This window comes from Ranitomeya variabilis, chromosome 6 (genome assembly GCF_051348905.1).
Source record: "Ranitomeya variabilis isolate aRanVar5 chromosome 6, aRanVar5.hap1, whole genome shotgun sequence".
Taxonomy (NCBI): domain Eukaryota; kingdom Metazoa; phylum Chordata; class Amphibia; order Anura; family Dendrobatidae; genus Ranitomeya; species Ranitomeya variabilis.
In genome coordinates, this window is record NC_135237.1 from 39097083 (window position 1) to 39109268 (window position 12186).

At 42.6% G+C, this 12186-nt stretch overlaps 1 protein-coding gene across 7 annotated transcripts in view; it reads left to right on the forward strand.

Moving 5' to 3' along the window:
* The window catches only part of ADAM22 (ADAM metallopeptidase domain 22), a 329143-nt gene that overhangs the window by 20097 nt on the left and 296860 nt on the right, over window positions 1-12186 (forward strand). For all 7 annotated transcript variants that reach the window (XM_077268285.1, XM_077268287.1, XM_077268289.1 and 4 more), the window contains exon 2: window positions 5604-5761. In XM_077268285.1, the coding sequence (XP_077124400.1) occupies window positions 5604-5761 (158 nt within the window). The remainder of the gene's footprint in view (window positions 1-5603; window positions 5762-12186) is intronic.

The following is a 12186-nucleotide window of genomic DNA, read 5'->3' on the forward strand; positions in this document are numbered from 1 at the left end:
TCAGTCTGGAGCTCCATGCAAGATCTTACCTCCTAGGGTAAGGAATATTCTGAGAAAGGTCAGGAATCCACACAGAACCACACAGGAGGACCGGGTCAATGACCTGAAGAAAGCTGGGACTACAGTCTCAAACCTTACCGTTAGTAACACACTACGTGGTCATGGATTAAAATCCTGCAGGACACATAAGGTCCCCCTTCTCACACTAGCACATGTCAAGACCCGTTTGATGTTCGCCAATGACCACACCAATGACCATCTGGATGATCCAGAGGAGACATGGGAAAAGGTCATGTGGTCAGATGAGACCAACATAAAACTTTTAAGTAGGGTTGAGCGACCTTGACTTTTTTAGGGTCGAGTCATGTTTCGCGAAACCCGACTGTTGGAAAAGTCGAGTCGGGCGAAATCGGCCGATTACTGCGCAAAGTCGAGGATCGGCCGGAACACGAAACCCTATGCACGTCAATGGTTTTTTTTTTTTTGGTTTTTTTTCTCTCCCTCTCCCTCTCCCTCTCCCTCCCTCTCTCTCTCTCTCTCTCTCTCTCTCTCCCCCCCCCCCCTCCGTCCCAGCACAGAAAATTTCGTTTTACACATTCCAAATCGCTAGTGCGCACAAGCGATAAAATGATGATAGGCGTGCACGCCCTAACCCCTATGTCATCACTCTGCCCACGCTCCTTCATTGGCTGAAAAAATGGCGCTACACGCGTCATACGAAACGCGACTTTGGCGCCAAGATCGCGTACCGCATGGCCGAGCCCACACAGGGATCGGGTCGGGTTTCATGAGACGCCGACTTTACCAAAAGTCGGCGACTTATGAAAATGAACGATCCGTTTCGCTCAACCCTACTTTTAAGTATTAACTCCACTCGCCGTGTTTGGAGGAAAGAGAAGGATTAGTACAACTTAAAGAACACTCTCCCAATTGTGAAGCATGGTGGGGAAAAAAAAATCATACTTTGGGGGTGCTTTTTTGAAAAGGGGACAGGATGACTGCACCGTATTGAAAGGATGATGGATGGATGAGGTAATGTATCGTGAGATTTTAGCCAACGACCTCCTTCCCTCAGTAAGAGCATTAAAGATGGGTCATGGCTGGGTCTTCAAGCATGACAATGATCCGAAACACACAGCCAGGGCAATGAAGGAGTGACTCCTTAGGAAGCACTTCAAGGTCCTGTAGTGGTCTAGCCAGTCTCCAGACCTGAACCCAATACAAAGTATTTGGAGGGAGCTGAAGCTCAATATTCCCCAGTGACAGCCCCGAAACCTGATGAAAGACCTGGAGAAGAGGAGGAGGGGGCCAAAATCCCTGCTGCAGTGTGTGCAAACTAGGTCAAGAACTACAGAAAACGTCTGACCTCTGTAATTGCAAACAAAGGTTTCTGTACAAAATTACAGACCTCTCCATTCTTTGTAGGTGGGAAAACTTGCAAAATCGGCAGTGTATCAAATACTTATTTTCCCCACTGTATATGTTTTTTGTATGTAATTTAATTTTTTACTTTTGTCGTTGTTGATGTTACACTTTTGTCATGTTTCATGAGCATTCATTGGCGCCTGCCTGGCTATATAAATGTTCTGCAGTCATCACATACAGTATGTAGCTGTGACAAAGAACACAGTGAGTGTTCAAAACGCGTTGCTGCCTCTGTAATACCATGAACAGAAAAAAAAAAAAAAAAAAAAAAATACCGGTAACCATTTTTTCTTTTTTTTTTAAACTAAAATTTTATGAAGCTGAAATTTTGTTTTCTGTGTTTATCCAACAAGTAGTCCCTTGGATTCTACGCTTCAACACACCTAGAGCCTGGGTGAGCTGGTTTTCTTTTGCTCCCTTTATATATATATTTTTGTAGCGTTATCATGTGGTATAATTGAAGGTTTATTCTGTCTGTCAGTATCACTGCAGCAATGTCATATTTATTAACAATGTTAGTCCTGTATAAATAAAGCTACCGTTTCGTGGTTGATAATACTCCAACTACAATAATCCTCAGTCAAAAATATTACCGATGATGCGTATCATGCAGGTCAAAAAATGAAGAACATTTTCTAATATTAAAACATATAATTTATTTATTAGAAAAATTAATAAAAACAATTTAAAATGGAAAGGAGCTAGAAAGAAAAGTGGACATATTCCAAGGTATGCAATGCGTTTGGTGAATGAATAAAAGCTATGTAGCAGTTCACTATAGCTGTCATTTAGGGTATGTGCACACGTCAGGATTTCATCAGGATTTTGTCAGGATTTTCCATCAGGATTTGTAAGCCAAAACCAGGAGTGGAACAATCAGAGGAAAAGTATAACAGAAACATGTGCACCACTTCTGTATTTATCACCCACTCCTGGTTTTGGCTTACAAATCCTGATGGAAAATCCTGACCAAATCCTGATGAAATCTTGACGTGTGCACATACCCTTAAGGTTCCGAAATTAAAAAAAATGGATGGACATTTCTTGCTGCTTAGTCCTGCATGCTATAATGGAGTCCATGGCACTGAACTAACATTTCCTGACTAACAATACTTACAATGGCGTCCCCCTGCCCTGATGTGCGTTACCAAAAAATCTATGGAAGCCAAAAGGGTGACAGATGGAACCGGTGCCAACCATGGCAATCCAAGTATCTATGATCTCAGTGGTTGCAGCAGGAGGGCCGCCGTCCGTCAGCTAGACCTTCAGTGATCAGTTTATCACGGTGGAAACTTTCTTGATGAGGGATTATCCAATTTGTACATCCCTTCCAATAGGCGTCGCCACAATAATAAATATAAATATATAATGCCATGAATGACTGGTGGGGTGGTGACTGCTTAAATAAAAATTCCCTATGGTCCAAATTGGGGACACTTGGTCGACCTATACACTGTATATACACATAATGGGCAAACCAAAGGTCTATGAAAACTCTAATGTGACTGACAAGAGCCAAAGGGATAGTGGTATGACATAAATTTAGATGGCGGTAAAGCTCCCATACATGCTATCACCATCTTTTTTGTTGCTAATTGAGACAAAACATTTCCAATAACTTAAAAGTATTACGATTAGAAACAACATGGCTGCTTTCTTTTTAAAGTGGCGCCGCACCTGTCCATGGGTTGTGCCATGTGTGAATATCAATGAGCTGCAATACTGCGTACAACCTGTGGACACGTGTGGCACTGCTTTTTTTTTTTTTTTTTTTTTTTTTTTATGAATAACATATACAAGCATACTAGCATTACCTATGGGGACACCTCTTTTCATTGAATTTAGGTATTTCATTAAGCTCCATTTCCCCGGTGTATAACTTCCAGACTCTTGTCCTCGATATATAACATCCAGACCCTCGTCCCCAGTGTATAACATCTTGCCCTTTGCTCCCCGGTGTATAACATCTGGACTCTCATCCCCCAGGGTATAACATCCGGCAACACACTCCCGGTGTAGAACATCCAGACCCTCGCTCCCTGGTGTGTAACATCTGGTCCCTCATTCCCTGGTTTATAACACCCAACCCCTCATTCCCCAGTGTATAACATTAAGACCATCACCCCCAGTGTATAACATCTGGCCCCTCATCAGCCGGTGTATAACATCCAGACCCTCTTTTCCCGGTGTATAACATTCAGCCCCTCACCTCCGGTGTATAACATCCAGACCCTCATTCCCCGGTATATAACACAGCCCCTCGCCCCTGGTGCATAACATTCAGCTCCTCACCCCTGGTGTATAATATCCAGCCCCTCACCTCCAGTGTATAATATCCAGCCCCTCATCTCCAGTGTATAATATCCGGCCCCTCACCTCTGGTGTATAACATCTAGCCCCTCATTCCCCGGTGTATAACATACATCCCATTGTTTCCCGGTGTATAACATATAGCCCCTCGCCCCTGGTGTATAACAGCCGACCCTCTCAACCCCTGGTATATAACATCCAGGCCCTCGTTCCTCGGTGTATAACATCCAGGCCCTCGTTCCTCAGTGTATAACATCCAGGCCCTCGTTTCCTGGTGAATAACATCGATCCCCTCACCCCTGGTGTATAACATACAACCCTTTCTCCTCCCCTGGTGTATAACATCTGTCCTCTCATTCTCCAGTCCATAAAATACCATCCCTCAGCCTGCCCGCTGTACAGATGGGGGACCTCAGGACATGGAGATTGTGAGCCCGATCTCTCCCCAACATCAATGTCTGACCTCACAAATGCTGAATGAATAAGCAAAAATTCCCACAAACACCTCCAAATTCTTGAAAGGGAAGCCACACAAGCTTCAGCAGGTGTAACGTGTAGGGGGCACAATATCTTTGTCCTTATAGTGCCTATACCCAGAACAAAGATTTGCTTTTTTATTTACATTGTATAGGGTTGTGTGTCAAGTTCTGAAGTGTGCACTTGTCAGCGACATTTGATCTCCGTCTGACCGTGGTAAATCTGTGCTGTAGGGAAACCTGGAGGTGTTCGTATACTAATGTGTTTCAGATTTGATGTGAAGGTTTTTTCTGTTGTGTCCAAACACTGTTCTTTTACATTGCATAACCTCTAGATCTCATTGCCTTAACCTTGAATACCTCTCCTATCTAGATGAGCAATGGTACCGACGGGATTAAGTTGTATAGCCCGAGTACATGCATGTCCCATAATCAGGCAATGAGATCACTATGTAACACAATTTTTGTTCCTGGCTTCCAAGTGTAATATTTCAACTGCTTATGTTTAAAGACTATGGAAAAAACGACTTCATTCAGCACAAGCTTTGATTTTATGACCACAGGGCAGAAATTACACTATAACAAATTTTTATATATTTTTTGTTCCTGGGTCCAAAGTGTGTTTTCCTAACCCGTTATGCCTAAAACAAATAGAAAATAGTTGTTGTTCCACAAAAACTTTGCTTCTGTGATCAGGACAATGACATTTTGAAATTTGTCTGTTTTTGGGAAAATTCTCCATTCGTATTTAATACTGAGTAGTCTTCATTGTCCTGATCACAGTAGCAGGTGCTGCCGGGTACAGGAGAACAGATCCTATTCAGGAAAACAGAAGCAAATTACGTCCATTATGTGTGACAAGCCGATGGAAAGCTGATCAGAAGTGATCTGCTTTATAATCTACAGGGGACCCTGTTTAATTCTCCTGCGGCGCTACTACAGGAAAAGTAAAACATTGCAAAGTGGCCATCATAATTGATAATCCATCCATATCATGCAAGGATATGCTGTATAAAGTCCAGGGACATGTTGAGTAGGTATCTGCCCTTTTCACTGGATGATTAATGGAGATCTCTAACTTGGGACCTCTCTATAAATTTAAAACACATATATATTTAATCGTTTTTCTGAAGCAGACGACCAATTTATGACAAAAGAACCATTTCTTGGGGAATTTTGCTGAAGTTGCCAATGAGTCTTGGGTGACTACATATTTTGTGCCACATAGTAGATGTCGACTAAGCCACTTCCAGTTGGTTCAGTGGAATAAATGTGCCTCTTAAATTGGTATTGTTGGAAGGTAGATGTGACTGGTTGGGTGTCTTGACATTACCAAGCTGTGACAAGATCTTTCTTCAGAAGTTGATTTGTTTTATTTCCCATCTTTTACAGATACCTGGCTGACTGAGATGCATAGGAAAAAAGAAAATGGGTTCCTGGGCAGGGAAGATATTGTTCCCTTGCGTCTGATCTTCAGTAGTGAACAGGACAACCAGACTGCACATGGATTACTCAACACTCGGGTCAGAATGGACAATAGTCAGGACCAGGTAATGTTTACAGCTCTGACTTCTGGTCGCTAGTGTGATATACTGAGATTAAGATCAATTTAAGGTGGCTGAAGTAGAAACAAGAATGAGGGACCATATGTAGGTTGCATTAATAAGATGTGACCTTGTTTCCAAGAATTGGAAGTCTTAGTCGCCGAAGAGCTGTGGATTTGACAACACTGGTCATAAGACGAGACAACTAGAGTAATATGATGTATGAAATTAGCTACTTGGTGCACTAGAATGTTAAATCCCTAAAAACCCAATAGAGGCACGTTTTCACTACCTTGACTGCTTGAGATTTCAACACACTTGCCTCCACTTTCTGGCCAGGCCAGTGTGAGGAATTCATGGTCATGATGCACATATTTAAGTAATTAATTTTTACAATATTAGTTGTTCACTGTCCCCATTTGGCACATGGATTCCTCAGGACATGGTTCATTTAGAGGATGTCCCTCCTGGAGGTCTAAGGGGAATGTTTGGCCATCAGATTCCTTACCCATTGTAACCCTAAAGAGGACCAGATCTCAATCAGATCTTGACACTAAGTTGGCACCTCAGGGGCAAACCTGGAGCAAAATGCACTCTCCCTAAGCTTCGGTGAAGGGAGGCCTCTGGTTCCTGGTTCTTGCTGTGGTCTTCTGGTCTGCAAATGGTTTGTTGGGGGTCTCCTTTGAGTTCTTGCGATAGACCACTTCCTTGTTCACTTTCTTTGTGGATAGTCAATAAAAAACATGTTAAAGGGAGTTTCCACTTTCCCAAACATGGATCACCTCTGTATCTAATCAATGAGCTCAGTGGCTCCTGACATCTACCTTTACCTGAGTGATTGGCTGCAGCAGTGATGTGTGCTATCGATGTGACATCATCACTACAACCATGACATTGGGAGCTGAGCAGTGGGAGGAGCAGGCAATGGTCCCAGAGAGGATGAGTATCTGCTCTGTTATTTTAGAGCATTAGGAGTCCACTTTTCTGATAATGGAAAACCCCTATAAATGCCTACATCACAGGATTGATGGATAATGTGACAGACTTTTCTCAAGTAAATTAGTTCTGAGGAATTAGTTCCTTATAAAGGTTAGGCCAGTTACATAAATGAGTAGGAATGGAGATGCTCGATAGACAGGTATTTTTTCTTTCTAAGCCTATGTGGGACACTATGTCTTTTTTTGGTGCACATATTTTACGTCAGTATTCTGTCGTAAAGAAACTTCAAATAGTCGCATAATTTTGGCACAGCTGGCAGCTGCGCTAAAATTTGTGACTTTTGGGTTCTCACACCATTTTTCGACAAAGTGGAAGGAGATGTGGTGGGGAGGGATGGTGCCATCAACTGCTTATAACATTAATGAAGAGCGGTGGTGTTCTCTACACTACAAATATTACCTCAGCAGGGAGTGGAGTAGGATTTATGGTAAGGCGCACACAGAGGTGTAAGCCGCTCATCACATGCTTCTGATTTATTAAGAGGGATACAACTGCTCATGAGTCAGGAGCATCTGATCCCAACCTATCTCTACTCATTAAGTCCAATGTCACGACTCTGTTGTTGGGTATCCCGGGACGAGGGATCCGTCCCTGTCCCTAATAATAGGGGTGCACTAGCTCGCCCTGTTCCCCGGATTACTTCTGATGGTGAAGACGCCGGGGCCACGTACCTTGCCTTAGTTTCTGAATCCGCCCTCAGTCTGTACCCTTCCCTCACCCAGGGAAGAGGGGAGTAGTAGTGTAATGTAATACACCAACCAGATTTACAAGGTTTATACAAACAGGGATAACAAAAAATACCAATCATACAAATATACTCACATATACAACAGAGGAATGCATCGGAGAGTGGAGGATGGGGTTAAACTAAAGTAGGAGAAGGGAATTATCACACACCCAATACCTATCAACAGTCACAGATAAATCCACCAACCGCCTTTTTCAATAACCACCAACAACAAACTCCAGCCATGCAGCAAAAGCTACTCTGAAAGCGAGTTCTAGCCAGGACCCAAATAATATAGGGAATGGGAGTGGCTAACAGTGAACAGATGAGAACCTTAATGCAGGAAAGCGTCCAGGAGTTCTCAACTGAGCAGATAAAACCCTGCACTGCTAAAAGAAACCTGCACCATTTAATACGAAGGTGAAGTGCTTCTAATCAGTGCAGGAGTAGGAGAAAACAGACGCTGCAGTCTTATGGCTCCTCTCTGTCGTGGTAAACCCATGATGTCCGATGTAAACAGCAGCAGTCTTGATGAATCAGGCCCATTGTTTGCACATAACCTTTTTTGCATTGATTTTTCATATTATAAATTACGGGTTTGTGATTAATTGGGATCTCTAAGCTTTCGTATGAACAAGCCCACTCTTGGCGTATAACATCACTGAATTGTAAGGGTCCGACTCCTCACATGACATTGTCCACAATTTCATTCACTTCAGTGGGCAATGTCCCATACCCGATTGACCTGTTCTCATGGCACATGTCCATTTCTAGGATTTTACTGAGATTCCCACTGACTGGGGCTTGTCTGTTTTGTTCAGATCGCAGAACGTTAGCACCAATCAATTAGAACAAGTCTATATTGGGAAGCCCAGATGTAGAACTCTCATAGGACATGTCAGTAAATTCTAACAACATACGATAGACTTAAACGATTATTCTAAAAAAAAAAAAAACGTTGCTGCACATCCCAGTGAATCATAATTTGGTACTCTGGAACCTCGAGAACGGAGCTCTGCAACTTTTTCTTTATTGGACTGGAGGAGCACATGCTCCACCTTCTCTTCCTTCCATTCATTGTCAATGGGACTGCTGGAAATAGCCGAGTATTGTACTCTTTCTTTAGGCAGTACCATAGACAATGAATATAATGGGTGTCGAGCTATTCAACAGGCTGCAGAGCACCATTACAAGGGTTTGACAGAACCAATCTCAGGATTGCTAATGGCTCTTATCAAGTTATTAAACTAGATTTTTGGGGAATAACTCTTTTGAATGTTTTTTTTAATACCAAATCCTCAAATTGGTTTACAAAAAAAAAAAATTCCGTTTCACCTCAATGATTCCCCCAACTTCTAGTTTAATGCTTACCTGTACATATCAGGACACCAAAAACAAACATGGCTCGATTTCTTTTTTTTTTTTGGCGGTCAACCAAAAAATCCCATAGCTCTGTGGCACAGCCACATAAGCCATAATGGGTATGTGTTGTATCAGTGAGAGACGTGGGTAGAGCACCGATGTCTGAATAAGGTCCGACATGTAATAAACCTTTTGTGCTAAAAATCTGTTGCAAAGCTTATGCTGTACAGAAGTTTCACTACTTAACGATTTCTGATGCCGCTAATGGGATTAGGATTTTCAGCATGCGGGCAGAATTAGGGTTTAGGATCGCGATTGAAGATACCGGTAATTCTGCGTTTTGCTTGTTTGATAGGAGGAAAGCTCTAAAGCAGCAGTAAGAGAGACAAAATAAATAACACATCTATGTCATACATGGATATTTAATGGTGGCTTGTGGCTGACTGTAAACAGAAAATTCTTAAAAATATGACATCGTCTTGAAATAAGTTTCTCAACTCTTTTTTTTTTTTTTTTTTTTTATCTATCATGTTTGCTAAAAGTCTGTATCACTGACATCATCTAATGGTATGAAATAAATGTATGTGGCATCTTCAGGACTTTGATGGTCTTTCATCTGTTAGCAGTTTCTGTGGGACCCAAGAATGGCCACCACACAATGTTGGTTCTGTGGCACCCCAGGAATTCGGGTACCACAGTAGTGCTGCCTTCCTCTCGGGGAGGGTAGTGCTATGTCTGGAGACAAGTGGGATTCCCTTTGGTAGGTTATCACACACACAACACCTTCCAAATCCAGGCCAGGAGGGGGAGCTCAAAACCCTGTTTTAGGGCAGCTTCCCTCAATAAAGATCCTGGTTTGGAGGTGGCGTTAGTTCAGTTAGTACAGACAGTCTGTGTGCGAGGACAGACAGGGATGGAGCACAGTGGAGAAACAGGACTCCAGGAGGGGACTAAGAAGGCCTCCAGGGAGTCAGAGCTCAGTAGCCGGGTACCGGGAGCCCGAGGCTTTTGTGGACTATAAGACAGAGCAGAACCGGAGGGCATTGAATTACATGGACTTTGCCCATATTTACCTGTGGCACAGAAGCACCTTGGAGCCTGGAGTCACCGTGAAAGGACCCCGATAGGCACGGCTCAAGCTGCCTGCCATACAGGTACCTGTCCCAGGACAGGAGAACGAATAAGGACTTTGCTTAGGACACTTAGAGGCAGCAGGGACCTCAGAGACAGTAAGCGCATAGTGAAAGGCTCCTACCTGACCTGCCAAGGGGATTCCACTTGTCTCTGGACTACCTGGACTTCTAATTCGCCTGTTGCCGGTGCCCTGGACTGTGGCCTGTCACCCACAAGTAAACCAGGTAAAGATTTACAACCTGTCTCCTCCATTTATTCACTGGCCTTACCATCTACGCCACACACCATAGGACCCCTGGGGACCCCGCTTCATCTGTGGGAAGTGTAACATCTGGGCTGCCGCAACATCCCCCAGTGGACCCCTCTAATGCAGCGTCGGTCCCCCTATTGACCGAACTCCACAGGTGGCGTCACGACAAACTTTGAACATTTAACCCCCTTTAACGTTGATGCCCAGGGCCACGGATTGGGTCGCAGCCACCGTGACATCCCCCTTTGCGACCGGACCCGGTACCGAGTACCCCACTGCCCTGTGGGCGCGTCAGTTCCATCTCTGTATACTGTGTACATACTGCCACCCCTTGACGTGCTGACTGGTGGGGATGACTGGTATCGGACCCCCAACAATCTGACATTGAGAGTCTATCCTTAGGACAGGTTCATCAAAGCCATATGGTCTTTCAATATCAATTGGCCTCATTGACGGACCATAGTGTTGATTCTCAGATTTCTGTAGCAGAAAGTTTTTATGCCAATGTATGAGCATACAGAACACGTCCTCTTAAAGGAGTTTTATGGTATAGAAAGGTAAAAGCCTGTAAGAAAATTAAATAGTTTTCCAGTATGTGACTGCAACCTCTGACTCTCTCCCCCACCTGTCTTGATACCTTGTCCATCCCTGTCTGTGACTCCATAAAAAATTATTTTTGAGTTTTCACAGCTAAGATCTGATTATAAGTGTATATATACTGTAGCTCCAAATAAGTATAGGAGATTTAGAAATGGGGTCAACTTTATAACATATGAGGAAGCCAACCAACATGAGGGACTTGGGTGTTCCACAGTTTTAGATAACCATGTTTTTAAGCAGAATTTTTTTAGGGGGGCAAATACACTTTTGGCATTTTTGTTTATTTTTTCTTCTTTTCACCATGTACCTTTTATGGGTTAAATCATTTTATATTTTAATGGAACTTTTACAGATACGGTGATACCAAATCTTACATTTCTTTATTTTTTCATTTGGAAAAACTAAATATATATACTGTATATATTTCTACATTTTATTTTATTACTTTTACGTATTTTTTTAACCCTTTTAAGGACCTTGAACCCATGATCGCTCGGGTTGCAGTATATATTTGTATTGCAGCGTGTGTGTGTGTATATATGGCAATATATAGTAATATTACTACCCTTCTATAAAACCCAGCACAGGCTAGGCTTCATAGGAACACCATGATGGAATTAATGGGGCCTAGAAAACAGTACCTAAGTCAATGCGTCAGAGCGTATCAATTGCTGCCTATAAGACCATGTTCACACAGTCAGTATTTCGTCAGTATTTTACATCAGTATTTGTCGCCAAAACCAGGAGTGAAACAATCAGAGGAAAAGTGTAATAGAACCACGTCACCACTTCTGTGTTCTTCACCAACTCCTCATTTTGGCTTATAAATAGTGATAAAAAATACTAACTGTGACGACACAGCATTTAATCTTTATTGCCCAGACTTAAATTCAATACTCCTGGAGGCATAGACTGTTTTCTGTATGTTGACTTTTGAATTTATTTGTTTGTTCTTCAGTTGATCAAGAACCATACACTGCTGTCATATGAGTCTTAAACGTAGATTTTTTATATTTTTTAATGGCCAATGTTTGCATCTTTTATCAGCTCCTACAGCTTATTGTCTGCTATATTTGCAAAACAAGGATGCAGGGTCATTGACCAATAGATATTTGATAATATGTTGAGTTATCATTGTGTGGTACCCTGTTGCTTGTTGACTTGCAAACAATGAAGGATAAACTATAAATAATCAAACAATGTGGGTTAACCTCATCACCCCTTCTGCTTGACCTGTGGATGGTGGCTTGAAGGACAACAGATGTGAACTATAAAAAGGGGATATGCCTCTGTAACAAGTCATCCAAAGATCCAAGAGATCCTGAGATCCAGAACCAGAGACTCTTTACAAAACCACTG